The following is a 22,494-nucleotide window of genomic DNA, read 5'->3' as shown; positions in this document are numbered from 1 at the left end:
GTTTTTAAATTGACAGACGAGAGAACTGCATTGGAAGTTCTTCCTGTACGTACTACAAGCCTCGTAAGTTTGAGTTGTAACATGGCCACTCTGCTTAAAACAAATATTTATTTATTTTTATGATGCTACACATTGATTATACCAATATTGATCTTATATTTACATCATTACAGTCTAAAGGTGCGGCAATGTGGGCAAGAAAATGAAGAGAGTAACAGTGCAAGTTTGTTGCGCGCGGAGTGGTAATATGAGTAACATTCGCTCTGCAACTTGCAACACAGCAATGTTGCGCTAGAAGTTGCGCGTATTTTTTGCCCATAATACCTCACCTTTAGAAGTATCTTTAATTTATAGTAATAATTTTTTTATCATATAATTATCCATAAATGCTAATATTTGTATAGGAAATCGCACGATCTCGAGTACAATTTGGAAATTAATAGACACGAGTAATGTTTTGTAAGTTCTTGTAATTGCACGAGCCTTTAGGCGAGTGCAATTAAAGAACTTTCAAAACATTACGAGTGTCTATTAATTCCAAATTGTAAGAGAAGATCGTGCGATTTTTTGTTTATAGTTCACTCAACAAAATTTCAGTAAAAAATGCGAAGCGACGCCGTTCATCTTTGTCTATTTGGCGGCCGATTTTCAGTCCATCGCGCAACTGAAATGCATAAAAAACATTAGTTCTTACGGCTTTAATATTTTCTTTATATGTTTTTTAAGTACAAAATGATAGAAAATATTTATTTTGACATTGTTTTGGCCGTGTTGCCATAGCGACTTAATTTGGTACTCCTACGGAGTACAATTAACGCTATAATTGTACTCCTCTCGACCAATCAGAGTCGAGTAATTTTGTTGAGTGTACTATAAATGTGAAAATATCGGTACCATGTATGTACTAATAGTTTATAAATAAAAACTATTTAGAATAATAAAAAGGTCATTAAGATGATTTTATGGATAATTGTATAATAAACAGAATATTATATGGACGCGCGGAGATACGAAATTTATCTTCGAGTTTTGAAAAGATCTTTCACGAGTAAGCGCAGCGAACGAGTGAGAGATTTTTAACACGAGAAGATAAATTTCTTATCTCCGCATGCCCATGTAATATCCTCTATGGATCAGTTGTTATTTAGAGTTGGCCGGGGCTCCTACGCAGCCGCTATAAGTCAGAATAAGAATAAATCATTTATATAGCCCCAAAATCCTAAAGTTCAATGGCGCTTAAATACAATGCATTATAAAAGTGTCGCAATGCAAAGCGAGATTACACGGAGCGATTTTCTCTGCAACTTGTCTCGCAACAACGATGCGACACAAGTTGCAAAGAGTGTCTACACGGTGCAACGGAGAAGCAATCGCAAACATTTTCGTATCCGAAAAAAAATTTTCGGATACAAAAATTTTCGGATACGTGTGGACAGGGCCGCCTAAGACTCATATCAGAGTCTAAATATTCACAAATACCAACGGTAAAGTAAAGAATGCACCACTTCAACAATACGAACACTGAAACTCCACGGATCTTCATTGGAACACGTGAATACTCTACACGAAATCGAGGCTTATTGTGGGCAACAGAGAACTTGAACTGTGAACACGTGACAAAACTGTTCACAGAACTGTGTTCACAGTTCAAGTTTCCTTACTGTAAAAGTAGGAAATTAATAAATTTCTTTGTAAATAAATCAAAATTCAAAGGATGTTAATTTTTTTTCAAAAAAACAAAAAAACAAAAAAAAAAACTATGGCATTGCAATCACAATTTTCTAGAAATGATGCAAGTGGATTGCAAGAGATAAATAATTGAAAGATGAAGTAAAAAGCAAGAAACGAGTGATTTTTTATGACTAAAATTGAAACAAAAATACAGCCACATTTTCGTAATCAGGAATGCTTACCATCTTAAACCAAACCCTCCGGTTGGGAATTCATTCGCTAATGGTAAGAAAAGAGCGGGAAACTTTGATTTTCGAAAAATGGTACAACACACCTCTACAAAAGAACTGATTAGGCTAGCGAAAAAAGTGGATTACCTCAAGTTCACAAGACCAATTTTTCATTGGAACAACACATACTATTTGTTTTCAAACCGGAATTTCCTGTTTTTGTGGGTAAATGGTAAGCACCCCAGACACACAAATTCTTATCTCAAAAAAAAATTTTAAATGTGAACTTGAATTCTGACTATACGTCCAGTACATTACAATAACTGTGAGCTGTCATTGTGTTGATAAGGTAAATTCATTGATAATTAGCTGTCTGCGTCTGGGTTGGATGGAATGTCTATTGGTGTAAATAGCAGCTCAGCTTTTCGGTGAATGAAGATAACCAAAGCAAAGGAGAACAAGGTGATGATGATTCCGGATGCTAATGTTACAGCCTGAAGACAAGAGAAATTTCGACGCCATTATTGATTGATGAGTGAGAAAGTCAATCAGTTTGGGAAGAAAGAAAGGAAGGGAAGATTGAAGGAAGGAAGGGAGGGAGGGAGGGAGGGAGGGAGGGAGGAATACTTTAGGTACTCAACTATATTGAAATGAATCAACAATTTATACCTGTCTTTGAGGGCTTGAGATTAGAAACATGCGAACTGACAGATCGGCAGGCCACCTAAGAAGAAGCAAGGAATTAGGTTTACCATTAAATTGCAAATTAGTCAGTTGGGAATAACACTAATAACTTTGATGTTTAATGTTGAACCCTGAAACAACCTCTGGGCTGATCTAAGTCAGGGCATGGCTAATCCACAAACAGAACCCTGAAACAACCTCTGGGCTGATCTAAGTCAGGGCATGGCTAATCCACAAACAGAACCCTGAAACAACCTCTGGGCTGATCTTAGTCAGGGCATGGCTAATCCACAAACAGAACCCTGAAACAACCTCTGGGCTGATCTAAGTCAGGGCATGGCTAATCCACAAACAGAACCCTGAAACAACCTCTGGGCTGATCTTAGTCAGAGCATGGCTAATCCACAAACAGAACCCTGAAACAACCTCTGGGCTGATCTTAGTCAGGGCATGGCTAATCCACAAACAGAACCCTGAAACAACCTCTGGGCTGATCTAAGTCAGGGCATGGCTAATCCACAAACAGAACCCTGAAACAACCTCTGGGCTGATCTTAGTCAGGGCATGGCTAATCCACAAACAGAACCCTGAAACAACCTCTGGGCTGATCTTAGTCAGGGCATGGCTAATCCACAAACAGAACCCTGAAACAACCTCTGGGCTGATCTTAGTCAGGGCATAGCTAATCCACAAACAGAACCCTGAAACAACCTCTGGGCTGATCTTAGTCAGGGCATAGCTAACTCACAAACAGAACCCTGAAACAACCTCTGGGCTGATCTAAGTCAGGGCATAGCTAACTCACAAACAGAACCCTGAAACAACCTCTGGGCTGATCTAAGTCAGGGTACGGCTAACTCACAGATTAAACCCCGAAACAACCTCTGGGCTGATCTAAGTCAGGGCATGGCTAACTCACAGATTAAACCCGGAAACAACCTCTGGGCTGATCTAAGTCAGGGCATAGCTAACCCACAGATCAAAATCACAATGTCAATGTTTCTATATAATCTTTCAATTACTGTAATAAAAAGGATAATCTGATAGTTATTTTTTACGTACGTGCTTTCTGCCCACGTAGAATACTCGGTGGAGTCGTATTCTTTCTTTAAAAATGCTGGAGACTCAGCCACTGAATAATAGACCGTTCCATTAACACAGATATCATCAGAGTAGTTTCCTGTCCCACGCATCCTTTGTGTGACGTGTGGCTAGAAGAATGGAAATGTAAAAAAAAAGACATTAAGTTATATTTGTATTGAACTTGTACGTGAAATATTACAGTATTTACTTGTTTAAGCACCGATTAAACACTGCCCTCAAATAAGTGCCGCACCTAAGACCACCAAAAATTAATTAACATGCGCCATCCCAGAATTAATGCCTCATATGGAACCCCAAAAATTGAATAAGCCCTTAAAGAAGCATGGTAACCTCTGTGCTGAATTAAGTCAGGGCAAAGAAAAACCATAGAGCCTGGGGAAAACCCTCGAATCAAGGGAGAGACACAACAAACCCTTCTCATGTGTGATACTGGGTCAAGGAATAAAAGCCGAGACCCCAGAGGCAAGAGGGGAGTGAACTTTTATTCATTAGAGAGTTTTAGATTGACTTTTTTTCTCCCCGCAAACAGCAAACGTGACCACGTTTTCATCGTTTTCCTGTACTTTACTTAACCTTTTACAAACTTTCTCACCAAGCGCAAATACTCTTTTGTTTTTCTACTACTTGGACTTTTTTGCGATTCTTTTTCAGTAATTTAAAATAATTTTAAAATGGTCAACTGACGTTTCACGTTTGCCGTGAACGTAAATCTAAAACTCTCTATTCTTGATCAATTCTATACATTTAGTTCTTCACTTCTAGAAAATTAATACTAAAATATATGGGAATAGACCTTATTTGTGGTGTGAAGATGCTTTTGCAATTCACCTTTTCGGCGCTAGCCGTCACGGGGTATAAATCGTTTTATATTGTGTTACTGTCACCAAAATGTTTGGACATTGTTCTAGGATTTCCGTACAAATGTACTGACTTTAAATGAACTATTTACTTGGTTTGTTTAGTTAGTTCTCTAAATACAAGTAAAGATCATTTTTCTAGCTTGATTGAAGCTTTTCTTACTGCTCTTAAGAGAGCTAACTAAAGAAATCTGTACCTAAATTTTCTCCGAGAACAATGTCACCGTAACACAATCCAAGCTAGCGCCGAAAAGGTGAACTGAACATGACAAACCTCTAGGGGAATGAACAGCTATTGTTTCAAAACTCATCAGGATATCATCGTTATTTCATTCATATCCTTTGGGATACTCATGAATTTTTGGAAGAGTAAAAACAAAAGAATATGAATCCTCTGGAGGTTTGTCACGCTGAATTGAGAAAACATTGTCACACCACGAATAAGGTCTATTTACTAGTGACATTTCATGAACTATGGATAGAATAGCCCACTCAGATGTGCTTTCACACCTAGTCTACTGTTTTCCAATTTCAAGCCATGCATCATTGCCTTGAGTATTATTTTCTTCATTATTTCCATAGTAAGTTTACAATTTCATTCTCAATGGAATGCTGTGGTCTGAAACAGGAAAGCATTATGCCCAATGGAAGGGATGACTCTCTTGTTAACTATAACCCATACCTTGTCTGATGAACAAGATTTTGTCAACAAGTGTTCCCCAGTGAAGTACAGGAGAAGGTTGTGGGTGATAAACGTGAGGGTATTGTTGGCTGTGTTGACGCTGACGTATCGTGATAATGGTGATGCCGCTGCAAAAAATATAAAATGAAATGTTACTAAGAAAAGTTCAAGTTTAGTGGCTGATGAACTAGGACAACCAATTTGCAAATAAACTTGATTTTTTCTTGAGACTGGTAGATCGTTTAAAATTAGACGCAAAGAACATTAAAGTGCTGTTGTGAAACAGGATAAACACAATAACATTGCCAGGCATCATACCAAAACTGGTCATACGATAGACTGGGAATCCAGTGAATGCCTTTCTTTTTGCAACAATAGGCAGCAACGACTTGTGCTGGAGAGTTGGTTTACCAAGTTTGAGCATCATCCACTAAACCGCTCAATTAACTTACCGGCTCTGTATAATAGGCTTATTAGAAACAATAAAACCGCCCACAACACCGAAACAGCGACTCACACTCATTAGACCAATGCCGCCATTTACGCTAATCCAGGTAATTAGGCTATTGTTATCGTGGCAGTATAAATATGACCAATCTGACTTTATTCTTTACTTGACTCTGAAGATGACTTCCGCTCAAGTTGTCGAAACGTCAGTCACATCAAACAGTCCTTCTCAGTCTCTTCTTCTTCCAACCGGATGATCATAATACTTCGATTTACAAAGAATTTTTTTATGGTTGGTGTTTGATTAAGCGTCCTTCCAGTGAGTTGTTAGTTCCCTTGGTCAGTTTCTTATGCACTCAAAATGCTACAATCTTCTGCAAAAATAATGTGCCACGTTCCCCCCTGTAACCCTAGCAATAATGGTCAAGGAAGTTTTCTAGACTGTGAAGCGGTTGGCTGGTAAAATGCATGCGAGACAACATTGCTACGGGGGGAGATGGGGGATGGTCCTCCAGAATACTAGCTGGCACATTTTTTTTTTGCAAAAGATTGTATTAGACTCTTATGTTTCCATCGTGCTTAACAGCCTCCTGCATGCGGCCAAAACTCGATGGAAGCTTGCTAATCAATGACCAATGCTTTATTATTTGATTTAATTGATTTTCTACTGTTGCTGCTATTTAATACTTACGCAACTTTGCCCCGATACTGCTGGTGAACACACTTTTGAACAAACTACAATCTGTTCTGTAGAAAGAGCAGTACACAAGATGACCAACCTGAAATAACAGCAATGCAGTCAGAGAAGACTGGTGAAGTTCGATTATTTGTGAAAAACACAAGTAATAATGATAACAAATAATAATAATGATACATTCTACATTTATAAAATGTCATATCTATCACTCTATGGTGCTTTACAATACACCCTAGAAGGATTCAAATGAAAAGTAAAATATTAAAGTGCTAGTCTTACGAAAATGACACCGTTCCTGGAAATTGTACCATATAAAACTAGATATGTAATATAGCTTACTGTCCAAATTCTTTTTCGATACAAGACTGGGAAGATGCTGTATTTAGCCAGTAAAGTTTGGCTGTTTGAGTCCGCCATTAAGCGATTGCGTTCCTGGCAACTTTTGGTGATTCGAAGGAAGTAACGTCATACGCGCAACCCTTCAAAATTCTTCAAATATTTTTGATTTAAAAACAAGCCTTAAACCAAGTCATGCCTTCTTACAGAGAATGCTGTAGAGTCAGTGTGGATAAAGAGGATGCCAGTTGCGCGTATGATGTCACACATAAATTAAAATGCAGCGACAAAATCGCTGCTCATAGAAATGGCAGACGAGCTTTTAACAATTTTCGGAAGTAGAATTCAGACGGGAAAAGTTTCTTTTTCGAAGCAATTATTGTTTATTGGTGAACATTATAATCTATTTGAGCATATAGAAATTCGGGGATCTTTTTGTGTCATTAATTTTTTCGTAAGACTAGTAAGGCTGGTAAGGCTTAAGTAACGACCTGGATCGAAACAACTGTGGATCAAAAAGACTGGCATTCAGAGAGAGAGGAACAGTGGAAGAGATGGACAGGCCTATCCGTTTTTAGTTTCCATGAAATAAAAATAAAATAATTTAAAAATCAATAAATAATAAATAAAATTCCTAGGAATGCTTACAATGTCTTCGTCAGCCTTGAGTGGCTTCTTTGGTGCCTTCCCGTCATTTGCCAGTGTATAAAGAGCATTGGCTACAGTTGTAGCTACGTCTGTTAATCTCTGTTTGTACAGGTAAGAAATCAAATTAGTTTCATATCAGTTTTTTTTTTATACTTTGATGTTTCGATTGCAAACTCCTTTTTCTGACAAATAACATATCTTATATTTTTATACGTTTTACTCACTACAGTCAACTCTCGCCTTACGGACACCCCGATATTACTTACACATTGCTAATACGGACAGGAGAAAAATCCCGACAAAAATGCTGACAAAGAAATGGCCGTAAATAATTCTCGCTATTGCGGACGCTCGCTATTACGGACATGAAATGATGGTCCCGAGGGTGTCCTCTGTAACGAGAGTTGACTGTAACTCACTTCTGATTGGCCAAAAGGCCACAACCAATCCCTGATACCTTGTGAACTCAACATGATAAATGTAAGGCCCCGTCCACACGTATCCGGAAATTTTTGTATCCGCAAATTATTTTTTACGGATACGAAAATGTTTGCGTCCACACGCAGCGTATTCGAATCGTTTTCACCGTCCACACGTATCCGTTTTCGTAAAATTTGCGGATACGGACACAAAAACTTCCGGACACGTGTGGACGCAACCCGTATCCGTAAAAAAAATTTGCGGATACAAAAATTTCCGGGTACGTGTGGACGGGGCCTAATAGTTTTACAGGTTTTCCTGCTGATGTTACATATTTTGTCATGTTGAGTTCATAAAATGTCACAATACAGATTGTGTTTGCTATATCTTTGAATTAAAGTAGAATTAAATATATCTTTATTTTATCTTTATCTTAATGTAACATGATATATGAGTATGTATTGTGGTGCATTTTCTTACCTCTGTGAATTTATTGTGCAAGAAGATTTTGCTAGAGTTTTCAATCCTAGAAAAGTTCCCCTGGACATATAAAGCATCGTCAAAACGACTGTTATAATACCTTCAATAAAAAACAAACAAACAAAATGTTAAGCAAAAAATAAAATATTAACAATAATAATTATTAAAAGGAGAATAAAATAATATAAAACATAAATGAAAATAATCAGAGAAAAATAATGATTATGATTGAGTAAAATATGAATATGAAGGGAACGTGTGCTGAGACGACAGGGCAGAAAAACGGGTTCTACTTTGGACGTTAATAAGCTTTATATTTCATAAACAGGCTCTTTTGGGGCTGATTAACAAAATACCAAAATTTTGGGGAAATTTAAGGAATGCGTATTTGAGATATAACGCTTTGAACGTAGGGAGAGATGATATTTTGATCAGCACAAAAACGAACATTTTCGCCAATACCTCGAAGTAGAATTGCTCGAGATTAGCAGAATTTTGTGAAAAGTTTAAAGCACAAGAGACACGAATGAAACACTAGACTTTTTTTTTTAGCATGAATGAGAGATAAAGAAAAAAATTGCGAAAGCAGCCTTGTCGTTTTTCTGCTCTGTCTGCTGAGACAGGAAACTCAGAAAAAAAAGGTTTAGTTCCAGAAGGGAATCAAATCCAAAACCTTCTGTGTTCTAGTCGGACATTCTAACCACTGAGCTACGGGAATTCGAATGGAGTTAAGAGTTAAGAGTTAAGAAAGACAGGCTGCATTGCACAGTCACTGTAATGCCAATGCATACAGTCAATTCAAAAAATGTTGTCGTCGACCAACTCAAGCCTACGCGACTGGACCGAAAGGAACGCTGGGTAGAAATCATTGAAGCCAAGTTGACTCCATAATTTTATCTGGCTAGTTATGCCTCATTTACAGCACGAACCTTCGTAGGCGAGCGGGAAGTGTTGAAGGAGACATTTTTTCAATGCCTTCATATTTTCGGAATTGTGAACTGAATCATAACTACTTTGTTTTTCTTTCCCTAAACCCGAAGACAGCATTTGATGGATTGTTTCTCGCCATTATTATCTTATTACTAGCGAGAACAATTAATTCAGAACGAATATTTAACCGCTTCAGTGGTTTTTACCCATATTCCTTTCGGTCTAGTCGCGTAGGCTCGAGCCGGTCAACGACAACGTTTTTTTAATTGACTGTATGTTCGTATCAAAGAATGCCATTAAATTAACTTCATCACGCAGTCACATAAAGAGAAGGTCGTTAAATGTAAAACACATATTTGATAGCAATGCCTCAACATTGTTATCATACTTGTTGAGAAATTCAGCCTTGTGGTCTGTTAGTACTATTCCTGGTATTTCTTTGTTGGACTTGAGGAACTGTTGTAAAGATGCTGGCGGGAGGGGCTGGTCTTTGGGTGGTTTCTCCACGGACATATTTGCTTTCTTGCTGGCCTTTTGGAGTATTTGGAACATTTTGTCAATCTGGATATTATTAAATAGAATGAGAAAATCTACAAATGGGTTGATATAGAGATATAGTTGAAAAGTGAATGGATGGATGGATGGATGGATGAATGGATGGATGGGATGAACGGACGGACGGACGGATGGATTAATGGATGGACGGATGGATTAACGGATGTATGGATGGATGGATGAATGGATGGACGGACAGACAGACAGATGGATTAATGGATGGATGGATGGATGAATTAATGGATGGATGGGATGGATGGAAAGGACGGACGGACAGACGGACAGATGGATGGATGGGGAAGGATGGATGGATACGGACGGATGGATAAACTGATGGACATCCAGATGGTTGGATGGATAGGCAGATGGACGGACAGACAGCGATCCAAGTCCAATATGATAATACCTACCTCAGAGTCTACTCCTTTGTCTGCTCTTGTGATGGGATCTGAATGTGCCCATAATAATGAGTTTGTCCCCAGACCAACTTGATTAAGCTCAAGAATATACCCAATATCTGAGGTACTTATATTCAGGTCTTCCATTTTGCCAGTGACCTGTACACCAAAAGTAACAATGAATGGAGAATATAATGAACAAAAACCCTTAAGTTCTATGGACATTTTAAGAACAGTGAAATTGCTGGAAAAACTTCTCTGTAACAATAATATTTTTTATTATTACTTCTATTTAACAAATTGACATCAGATTTTTATGTGTCTGTCCTCTTATTGACGATGAATCGAGTCATCATATTGTCAAAGTAACTGAAGTAATATGTTGAAGTAGCACTTAAAGTGCTACTACGACGAAAATCGCTCAAACTTGGATTCAGCTGAAACTTCCTAAGAATACTCTTTAAAGGTCCAATAATCACTGTATGAAGTGTTTTCTCGATATTCAGGACGAAAGTATGATATTTTTACGATTATTTTTTGGAGTCTGTGACGTCATACACTCAACATCGAACATCGCTCCATACATTTCTTTGTAGTTTATGATCAAAATATCAGTAGTAAAGGGAGAAAGAAATACCCAAACACCTCAAAATATAAATTATAGTCACAAGTAATGTGAAATAAGCACATTAGCCACCCTTTGGGCTTCATAGGAATAAAATAAAATATACAAAGAAATATATGTAGCAATGTTTGATGTTGAGTGTATGACGTCACAGACTCCAAAAAATAATCGTAAAAATATCATACTTTCGTCCTGAATATCGAGAAAACACTTCATACAGTGATTATTAGACCTTTAAAGAGTATTCTTAGGAAGTTTCAGCTGAATCCAAGTTTGAGCGATTTTCGTCATAGTAGCACTTTAAGTTTAAGACTTACATTGACTTTCCAAGTGTTTGGAGGAAATGCTTTGTTCTCCATATCGTAGACCATTCTTGATGAACCAATGTAATCCCAGCTTTCCTGGGGAGAAAAGGATATGAAATCAGGACAGGATTTAAGCTTGCATCTTTAAGGAGGCAGCATTGTCGAGTGGTCATAGTGTCGGTCTCGCAATCCAGTGGTGAGCACTGTGTTCGAGTCCCGCTGTGGGCACTAGCTGAGACTGTATTTGTCCTGATTCCTGATTAGTTCAGATTCAGTTTCTCGACCATGCTTGTAAATAGCCTACTGGCTTGCCTCCTTGCCAGTTGGGATTCTTAACACACTTTATGTTTCTTTGGTCATTCATTTCAGTTTCATTAGTTAATTGTAGGAGGGCCATAATGTAAACTACTGGGCTACCAGTAATGTATGTCACCCTCGTTAAATAAAGTTAATTTATTTTTTATTTTTTATCTCTACCCTCCTCTGCAGGTACAGTTAACTCAAAGTGGTCACAGTTCGAGTGTCATCATTATTTTTCAGTATTTATTGATATTAGAGTGCTCACACTAAACCCATGAAACAAATACTAATTATTTTTAGTACTAAATAGTCTAAATAGTGATAATGAAACAAAATGAAACAAAGGATTCTGTATGAATTACTACTAATTAGTACTAAGTATTATTCACGGGTTTAGTGCATGCACCCTAACAAACAATAATTTATTTACTACACGTACAATAATTCACTAGCCTGCAAATACCATAGCTAATCTAGGCGGGTTTGTGATATATGAAGAAAAGTATACAACTCAATTAAGTTTTGAAAAGAGATATAAGGACTGTAAAATAACGTAATATTAACGGACTTACCCCTTGGAATAAAGTAAACATGATGGGCTTCGCAGGAGGAGGAAGTGACTTCTACAAATGAAATAATAATAAAATAGATTAATAATACACTTTTAGGGATAAGAGGTGAATAAATTAGTTTAGCATAAATACACAGGTGATTATTCAAAATCGCGTGTGCTGATTGGTTGAGAAACTCAGATTATCACACGATAATCACCTCCAGCGATAATCCAAAATGGCGGCCAGCCGCTTTGTTGCTGTTACCAGAAAAAAATGTGTCTTTTATCTTCTTATTTTCTTTTTTTGAAAGAATCACTTGTGCATTTATACTAAAACAATTATTCACCTCAGGCTCAGTGAATATCGGGAAAAATGACCTCAACTTCGTTTTGGTTATTATTCCCTGATATTCACTTCGCTTTCGGCGAATAATTGTTAATTAGGGGTAATCAAAAATAAGTGATAACAAAAGTGATGGCTTCCATAGCAAAAGAGACTAACACCAACGCTAACAGAGTAAATAGACCCCTTGCATGTGACGTCAAAGTAGCTCAATTTAGAGGAAGAAGAAAAAAGAATTTCAATCTCCTGAATATTCCTTTTTACAGTTCTGTTCAGTGACCACGAGTTCCAAGTAGCTCCAAGTCGAGGCTGGAGTTTCAGTGCATAGCAAAACTATACTTTATATCATGCGCGGCAACTCCAACCTCCTCCTGGACTACTATTTATGGTCACTGAACGGAGCTGTAAAATGGAGTATTGCATTCTGATGTGCTGCAAGGGGTCTATTGCCAATATTGTCAATAGACCCCTTGCAGCACGTCAGAATGCAATGATTTACTTGAATGACAGTCAATAGACGACTTGCACTAAGAGGTCACATGATCAAATCGGCCATTGTGGCTGGCATTTTACAGGATTTTAGCTATGCGAGAATGTAAAAAAAGATGGCGATTCAGGATGTTTTTTTGGTGATAAAAGGTAAGTTAGCGCAGTAAATAACACTAAAAATCCCCTTTTCTTGCAAGAAATATATTCTTAGTAGATATCTAAAGTAGATTTTTGCTATCAACTAGCCAAAAAGAGAAAAAATATGGTATTTTTTGCACTACAATGAGAAGACCTACGAAGTGTTTAGTCTTGTTTTGCCGGCTTCATGACCTCAAAACAACGACTGTCATTCAAGTAAATCATTTAAGAACATGTAAAGATAGAGGGGAACCATAGAAAGGTACATGAGAATGATTAATCAAAATTGATTGTAGTCTATTACCCATTCTCATATTCATTAATAATTCATAAGGAAACCAGCCAATCAATGGGCTATTTTTTAGGTCACATGATGTTACTTGAAACCTGGTAAAGTCCTGTGAAAGGACTGAATTAATTTTATTCAAGTCCTTGGACTGGATCAAAATTAATTCAGTTCAGGGACATATCTGTCCCTTAAGTCTTTCAATCCTAAACAAATAACCTCCCGAATTATTAATGATTATTAGAAGTCATTTCAAAGCCTCCAAATCAGACTGGACGAGATTTCAAGTCGTCCTTGCAATTAGTTGCGCGGACTTGAAATCCAGTCCAGTCCTCATTGTCGGCTTTGAAATATTACTTCAGGTGTTGTGGCTTTTATCTCAATCATTGTGTAGCAATAAATACACTGGTAAGACATCTGGATAATTATAAGTTACTTTTACATACCTTTCTCTTCATTTCACCGAGCGCACTAGCAGCAGCTAGAAGAGCAATGACACCAGAAGCATCATTCTCCGCACCGTGGACCATGTCGTGGAAGAAAGAGCTAGAGTCAAGCTACAAAACAATATGACAGGACAAAAATTGAAACTTGAGGGATGGGTGGGTGGGAATGATTTGTCACATAAGGGCAATCACTTCCTAAAGGTCAGGAAACATGGTGCAACATTGCACGCAATGTTGCAGGCAAAGATGCTGAAATAAGATCATATTCTAATGCCAGACATGTCTAGGTTGTGGCCGAGAATAGGTTTGACTGATAAGAATTACTGTTATCTGCAGAAACATCTACATCTGCATGACAACGTGAAAATCAAACTATCACAAAGATTGCAGCAAATGGTTCCGTTAAACAGGTTAATAGACCTCCTCTGCTTGATTGGCGTAGTATAAAATTTTTTTTCCAATTTCAGACCACATGCCATTCCCTTGATAAAAAGATTCTTTGTTTGAGTTGTATCCAGTCATATTCAGGTGTCTTCTCATGCGTAACCACGCTCAACCATTAAACAAATAAATGATGCTCTAGGGAATCTATGTGGTCTAAAATACGAAAACATCATACCCGAGCTGAGGAGGTCTATTGGTTCTGCCATACAACATGACTGACATGAAACCACTCTATGAATCTACGGTAAATTGACTTGATGAATGTCTCACCTTTGCTGCTGCTACTACTATGTCACTCTTGTTGGGTTTCTCCATCATGGGGTAGAGAGTACCCCAGACATTATAATCACCAAGAGGATCACAGAATTGGTCTAGAAAGAAAGAAAATATTTTAGAATATGTTGAATTTATTGGTAAAATATTAAAGATAATAAATTACAGTCAATATATCAATCATTTGCTGATTCACTAACTCATTAATTGATTGATTGATGAATAAGTGAGTGATTGATGAATAAATGAGTGGATGGACAGATCAGTGGACGGAGTGGAGAGAATAGATAGATTTAGGGAGGTAGGGAAACATTTAACAAAATGATATGATTGGTAAAAGGATGGTTGCGTGTATGGAAGGATACGTGGGTGGATAGATGGATGGATGGGTGGAAGAATGGATGGGAGGATGGATGGGAGGATGGATAAATGGGTGAATAGAGGGAGAAAGGTGGAAAGGATGAATAATGTACATCTCCAGAATAGGTACAGAGATTTGATAACCAATAACAATAAGTATTGGAATTCTCCCATAACAGCCACCATATTGATATAACCTGGTTCAGAATTACCAATCGATAGAAGAGTCATTATACAAAACATCTTGTGACTTTGACTCACCAATATGACAATCACATACTCATCGTCACAACTACAGCCAATAAGGAACATATATTTTCTCCCAACTTATATTAGTAGCTGTCAATATAACCTGCATTGGTAACTCGAAATCGCAATGAGCTGTGTTGACTTGAGTAAATGTTATGTCTAGTATTCATTTTCAAAATAGGCCATTCACGGATCCTGTTACTCAACCTCAGCCTCGTCAGCGTGTAATTATTCTTTAGAATTTGACTACAGTCCGCAGTAATGAAAGGAATTTACACATCAACAAACAATTGAAACACTTAAAAATTTCACAGGTTGTAGGCAATTTCTAAAGAATATATTACACTCTGACGAGGCTGAGGTTGAGTAACGGGATCCGTGAAATGGTCTATTGTTGACTTACTTTGTGTAGGGCTTGGCATCTGAGACTTCCTCATGCACGTAGGAGTGTCTTTCGCTGCGAACATGAAATCCTTGAGCTCTACTCCACACAGGGGGAAGTCTGGCTTGCTACCATTGACTGGATTATTATTATCATTAAAGCACTGCAAAAGAAATAATTAATGAGTGATTATGGTATGCCGACAGTGATTACAGCACACAGCACAGATAGATGGATAACCACACTGAATGAATAAATGAACGGATTGATGGATGGATGGATGGTTGACCTGATGGGTGGATGGATGGATGGATGAATGGGTGGGTGGGTGGGTTGGTGGATGGATGGATGGATGACCTGATGGGTGGGTGGATGGATGGATGGATGGATGGATGGATAGATGGATGGATGACCTGATGGATGGATGGATATATGACCTAATGAATGGATGGGTGGGTGGGTGGATGGATGAATGGATGGATGGATAAAAGAAGGAACAAACGAATGAAGGTCAAACAACAGTGGACAGAATGACAGGATAAAATGAATGAATAGAACAATAAATAAAAAAACAGACAAATGTACAGTTAAAAAAGAATGTAAATGAAAGAATAAATGAATGAAAGAATGAATGAACAAATAATTAAATTAACGAACGAATGAACAAAAGAAAAAACTAATGAGAGAAAGTATGAATGAACGAATGAACAGATGAACAGACAGACAGACAAACCTTTATCAGCTCATTGACTTCATCTTTATCATACAAAGCAAAGACTGGTATACCATAAGAAATGAAGGACATGCCGTTTCCCTGGAAGAAAAAAATATTACATATTAAATTTTATGACACTAAGTAAAATATCTATGGTAAATAAAAAAATCACAAGGAATCATTGAATCAGAACCTACAGTACATGCATAAATGTAGTCATAATGACCCATAATAACTTCATATTTTCCACGATACTCCAGTTTCAAACAATTTTATATGCACAGGGTTAGATGTTTGATTTTGTGTAAAACAATCATGTGTTCCAGTGAAGTTTTGTGGAAGTGCATTTCTTAATTTATCGTTAGTATTTGAGGATGCTTTGGTGCTGAAATGGGGCTAACACAGAGTTTACAAGTCTGTAATCAAGTAATGTGGTGTTTTATGAATTCAAAAAGGGCAATAATCTTACTAGACAACAATTATAATTTTGTAATAGTTATTAATAATGACCTTTTTGTTCCACTTGACTTTTTTACAAGAGCCGTAACTAGAATCAGAATACATTCCTATGAATATGGAAAAAATAGTATGTTATGTTGAATAAAAATCAGGTATAAATGATAAAATAATTATATTATTTTAAATTAAAATAATTATATATTATTAGTATTAGTATATGTAATAGGACTCCATGCTGTCCAATTAAGAAATAATTGGACGAGGAAAATTACGAGGACTGACAAAATTGGATGAGGCCATAAGTCGAGTCCAATTTGGCAGTCAGAGGAATTTTTCGAGTCTAATTATTTCTTGATTGGGGAGCATGAAATCCCATTACCTATTAATTATATAGCTGCCTAACTAATCCCATATCAACAAGACCTGTCCAATTAAGAAAGTAATTGGACAGTTACCTATATGGGATTAATGAGAAGCTGTATAATTATCATAGTAAGGGTACAATAGCAGTAAAACAACTAGTTACTACTAAGTACAGCGTACTTCTAATACTTTTTCAATGACCATGAGTTGAACGGCATGATACATTAAGCATGTTTCACATGAAACAAATTTTCATGCAATTACTTGTCTTGCGGAAAAAATTGTTGCCATGTCACACACACGATTTTGTTGCAATTTGTCTCTCAATAAAAATTAAGTCAAGTTGAATTTAGAATGAACAATTGGCTTGTGCGCAGGACCATGTCACATGTAAATTTTTACATGAACTGTGGCAGAAAGTAGTAGGCAATTCTATTTTTACTGCAGCAAAAAAACTAAGAATTCAGGGTGTCAAAATATCAAGAAAAGTTGAGGAATTGTTCCATGCAACACAACCTTTAGTATCGGGTCCCAAAATACTCACCATATCTATCATTAGGACAATCAACATCTGGAGAAAAACCTGTGGAAAACAGAATAAGGTTTAGGATCACAGTCGTCAATTTTCGCCTTACAGACACCCCAATATTAAGAACCTCGCTATTACGGACAGGAGCAAAATCCCCGGTCAAAATAATGACAAAGAAATGACTGTAATTAATTCTTGTTATTGCAGATGCTCGCTATTACGGACGGCCCTGAACTCAGGTGTCCTCTGTAAAGACAGTTAGCTGTATAATGCTCACATCATCAATCTATAGCATGACAACAACTAACTATTTCATCACACATTGCCCAAATGAAGTGTGAGAGTATTAATGTAGTCATATCATCATTTGCAATCTGATAATTAATTCTCAGTCAAGGTTGTCAATAACATTTTTGGTAGGCGGTCATGAAATGAAATTGAAATAGTCTGTAAACTGAAAATCACTGGAGCATGTAATCAAGGTATATTTGTCACCAGTCTCACTCTTCTCACAAAAATTTAAGACGGCGGACAACGATCGTTGTAGTTTCTATTGTGTTACAGTTTTGGTAGTACAGCAACAAAGATTGGGTTAAAATTTATTTTATTCATACATTTTGCTAGTTTAAAGAACTCTAATCAAGATTTACGATCATTACATTGAGAAGTGGCTGAGTAGGCAGCTGAGTTAGTGAGAGAATTGGGAATTGGCTGAGTAGGTGGCCAAATTACCAAGAGTAGATGGCAGAATCTGCCGGTTGCCGGCCGCTTCTATTGACAACCCTGTCAGTGGCCCTTGATCTTCTTATTCAATACACATCTTTCTTATTTTTGATGACCATGCACATACAAGTTTAACCTCATCTGTTCATAAATACATAAAAATTCTGTGGGATTTCAGAACAGCTGTACATTCTTTACATTTTACTTGACTTTTGTAAAGGATGTTCTCTGACTTAAACAAAGCTAAACCTGTAATACATGCCAAATGCCAAATGGACTACTCGCATGAGTGTTTCAGAATTTTCATTAAGGGTTGAGGCTTGGAGAAAGCTCCAATTAAACTGAGCAAACTCCCCAGTTTAAACTACCATAGTACCTTAGCTCAGTAATTTGTAAAATAGTAATGATGAAAAGGTAAATCATACACCGTGAAAAGATGAAAATGTTCACTTGGTCTCCAGGGCTCTCTAGCAGTTCATCTATTCTCCCATTAATTCAAAACTTAATGAAAACCAGGGTATTTTAGTCTGACCCACAACTGCCTTCTTCAAGATCTAAAAGATTTCATATTCCAACTAGTTCTTACCATCTATAGGTGCATGTCCATGCTGGCCAGCAAAAATAACCATAGCACCATTAATCAACTCTTTGTCTACCAGAACTTTGAGGGTTGTACTGTGAAAAAAGGAAAGAAAATGACAGCCATGCAATACTGTGTGTTGTATGAGTTACTGGCTGACTGACTGTCTGAACTTATGACTGTCTGACTGTCTGGCCTTCCGACCGTCTGACCATCTGACTGTGGACCATCTGACTGTCTTACAGCTGTACCTTCTGACCGTCTGACCCTCTAAACATCTGACCATCTGTATAAGTTACTGGCTGACTGACTGGCTGAACTTCTAACTGTCTGATCATCCGACTGTCTGATTATCTGACCGTCGATCATCTGACTGTCTTACCGTCTGACTGTCTGACCCTGTAAACATTTGACCATCTAAATAACTGAGGGTCAGACTATCTGATTGACTGACTGACAGTCTTTCTGACTGCCTGACTGACTAACTGATTGGCTGACTGACTGACTGCCTGCCTGACTGACTGACTGACTGACTGACTGACTGACTGACTGACTGCCTGACTGACTGACTGCCTGCCTGACTGACTGACTGACTGCCTGACTGACTGCCTGACTGACTGACTGACTGCCTGACTGACTGGCCAACTGACTGACTGGCCAACTGACTGGCCAACTGACTGACTGATTGACTGACTGACTGACTCTCTGACTGACTGACTGACTGACATTCTGACAGTCTGCTGACTCTCTGTCTGTGACACTACATGTAAAATGAATAGCACACTTACTCATTAAACATTGTAGATGTAAATAAAGGTATATATGGTGAATGGTCTCCATATTTTATCAGCCAATCAATGTCATCTTGTGATTGTATCAAATGTACTACACCAACATGACCTCCCATAGATGCTGAAAAACAAGCAAACAAAATCATTATTAAACCCTGGTTAAAATTGGTTGACCAACAAATGCTAGAAAGTTGTTCACTCACATATTAAATAGACTTCTTTTACACCCAATTGGTAAAGAAGCTTAAAGAGGTGACCAAAACATAATCACCGGCGAGGCAAAGGTTGGACCAGACAAGCTTTGTTTCTGCCTGAACATTGTCTGTTGACCAGCCGTTATTCTTAGCCCTGTTATAAGTGCATCAATGCCAGGCCAAACTGATAATGACTGTTACTAGCTATGACTATGTATACATTGGTGTGCTGAATACAACCAGTTAAAAAAGCAGTGAGCTTAAGGATGTTTGCAGACATTGTTCAAGCACAGCCATCAGTTTATTCAAATGTTTTTATGGGCTAAATATCAGGAAACCCTGGGCATTTTTCACTTCTTTACAGCAAAACATATTGAAAACCAATTCAGTGACTCCCATTCTTTATTTCATTTTTTGAACAAGAATATTAGTTGGGTATGTTTATGCCAAGCTATAAAAAATTCTGATTGCAACTTTATTTGCCCGCGAACATCCTTAAACACAATCCCCTTGAAAAAGACTTTTCAACTGATGTACCGAAATGTACATGTTAATCCAAGAGATAAAAAAATAGCATTCTGTCCATTATTATATAGTTAGGATAGTACGAGCACACTGAGTGGTTGAAAACTGTGCTTTATTAGTGAACAGAGCACAGTGCTGACGCCATCCAAGCTTGGGAAGTGGTTCTAGATCCCGCGAACATCTCTACTTTTTGCGTAAATAAATTCAATACTGAAATAATTTTAGTAAAGTTCTATATAATAAAATGAATAAAACAGCTTTTTCCGTGCTCCATTCACTAATAAAGCACTTAGGAATGCATTGTAAGCACTCAAGAAGTGTAAAAAGCACTCGCCTATAGCTAGTGCTTCTCCTTACACTTCTTCCATGCTTACATCACTTCCTGCACGTTTCATTACTGAAAGAAGAACAGAAAAAGCTGTATTATTATAACCATTCTCAAATACTCACAAGAACATCCTATTTCATGAGTTGCATTTGTTAGTCTGACACAAGGAGCAATATTCTTTAAATCTGAGTAGATTTTGTAAGCGACCTTGTCACTGTAACCTGAAACAGACAGATAAATGATCATTAAAAGATTCATATGGTTCAATAGAAGTTTACCGTAAATGCCACATAAATGAGGGCTTTATAAATGAACATTGTGTAGTTCAAGAAATTATCCCTACCCCCTCCCCGAAGGAATTTTTTTAAAGACCCCTTCCCCATCTACCCCCAGAACTCCAATTTTCTTCCATACAAACTCTGCAATTTTGTTCTTTCTCTGACCCCCCTACCCCTCAGAAATTTGAATTGCCTTTGTTGGGGGGGGGGGGGGGGGGAGGGGAGAGGGGTATGGATCATTTTTCTGGAACTACACATTTAATAATTATTATTCGCTGAATAATATTGGTGAATATATATAATTTAAAATAATTACAGCTAAATGCTAAGGGTAATGGGAAATAATTGTTTTAGTATTACTTTCACTCTAACAAACTTTGGAAAACCTCATAATCACCAGTCAAGCAGTGATTATCGTCTCAGAATCACAGTGTGTAAAACTCTTATTACTCTAATTACTGGAAAGTATGAACGTCGTGATTAAATATTGTTACAAGTAACGAGACACATGCCGGCAGTGTTTATTGCTTTTATAAAACATTTTTGGTGATCTTGTGTGAACGCTTCTTTGACCCATAGTACAGAGAAGCGAGCCAATCAGTACAGGCCTTGGAATATAACCCAAATATTTTATAACTTTAAAAAATCAATAAAACCGAAACAGCTTTCATTCACTATCGCTCTTATGCAGTGTATGTAGTATATTTAAATAACAGTATTTCATCTCCAAACCCCCATAGCACAAGGACAAGCCACGCTGATAACAGTTGTTAGCTTAATATTTATGGACGTTTTGACAACCTAAAGCTTCTAGGTATTGGAATTAACTAAGAATAATAAGATTTACTTATTATATTTTTTTTCGAAATTTCCGGTCTTCTGAACACTATAACCATGCAAACCAAATAAGCTTACAAAAGACAAGAAAAGATTCAAATATCAAGCTCAACTTTGAAAAATAAAACATTAAGCTATCTCGCACTCTTTTCAACCAGTTTTAGCCTTTAAAAAGTTTGAGGTCAACAGTAAAAATAATATCAAGTACGACGAGAATCAAAGAACAGGGTAAATTACGATTACAAGCTCAAGTTTTGACAAACCCTAACAACATTTCTAGACCATTTTTCACCTTAAAGATGATACATTAGGGTAAATAAATAATTGTTGTACACTTCACGGCTAATAAAAGATGATTTTACCTTTTTTATGAAGTAAAAATAACAGCAAAAAGACGAAGACAATATTTTCAGTGACAGTCGCCATCTTGGTTTTTTTCTCCTTTCCAGAAGACCTTGTACGTCATGTCTAAATTTACATAAATGGACTTCCGGTGATGTTGGTCACTTCCGGTACCTTTACCACAGGGTGACCAATTATCTTTAGCTGCCGGGCAATCAGAAATTGAGAGATACAGTGTTTTGCTTTTGCAAAATTTGGCTATCTTTCGAAAATTCAAAGTCAAATTTCTCAAAACTGCTCTCCATGCATATATATTGTTCACATTTTTTGAAACTTGAGCATCGTCATCGTCCTGCAAGATCTCAAAGTCAAGACCTTAGACTTCAAAAAACTGGACAAAAATGGGCAGTAAAGCAAACGCACCAACGCTTAACAGCGGTTTTATATTTTTGTGTCTACTGCACAATGCGGATACGAAAATGTTCGCGTCCACACGCA

General features: G+C 37.3%; 1 protein-coding gene across 1 annotated transcript; it reads right to left on the bottom strand.

The window, feature by feature from the left end:
• Nucleotides 1-94: 94 nt before the first annotated feature.
• On the bottom strand, nt 95-22,086 carry LOC116299907 (nicastrin). Its single transcript, XM_031708624.2, has 21 exons — nt 22,017-22,086; nt 20,662-20,760; nt 19,490-19,613; nt 18,708-18,796; nt 17,414-17,452; nt 16,558-16,613; nt 16,066-16,146; nt 15,354-15,495; nt 14,339-14,439; nt 13,625-13,735; nt 11,942-11,992; nt 11,082-11,165; nt 10,152-10,298; nt 9,575-9,747; nt 8,257-8,356; nt 7,357-7,455; nt 6,367-6,454; nt 5,229-5,356; nt 3,648-3,796; nt 2,571-2,625; nt 95-2,395 (listed from the first exon to the last, which is right to left on the bottom strand). The coding sequence occupies exons 1-21, from the start codon at nt 22,078-22,080 to the stop codon at nt 2,267-2,269; spliced, it is 2,109 nt and encodes a 702-aa protein (XP_031564484.2). The 5' UTR covers nt 22,081-22,086; the 3' UTR covers nt 95-2,266.
• Nucleotides 22,087-22,494: the final 408 nt, after the last annotated feature.

The sequence above is a fragment of the Actinia tenebrosa genome, unplaced genomic scaffold, assembly GCF_029948245.1.
Source record: "Actinia tenebrosa isolate PJP-AT-01 unplaced genomic scaffold, QUT_ActTen_1.0 PGA_scaffold0__85_contigs__length_37466705, whole genome shotgun sequence".
Classification (NCBI taxonomy): Eukaryota; Metazoa; Cnidaria; class Anthozoa; order Actiniaria; family Actiniidae; genus Actinia; species Actinia tenebrosa.
This window is presented reverse-complemented; position numbering and strand designations above follow the sequence as displayed.

Bases quoted from the DNA above. Each gene is read 5' to 3' on its own strand.
- LOC116299907 (XM_031708624.2), bottom strand. From the start codon at position 22,080: ATGGCGACTGTCACTGAAAATATTGTCTTCGTCTTTTTGCTGTTATTT. The intron at 5,357-6,366 runs GTAAGTATTAAA...TATTTTTTGCAG, and splicing joins CAGTATCGGGGCAAAGTTGC to CGGCATCACCATTATCACGA. The intron at 2,396-2,570 runs GTATAAATTGTT...TCTTGTCTTCAG, and splicing joins TCTCAAGCCCTCAAAGACAG to GCTGTAACATTAGCATCCGG.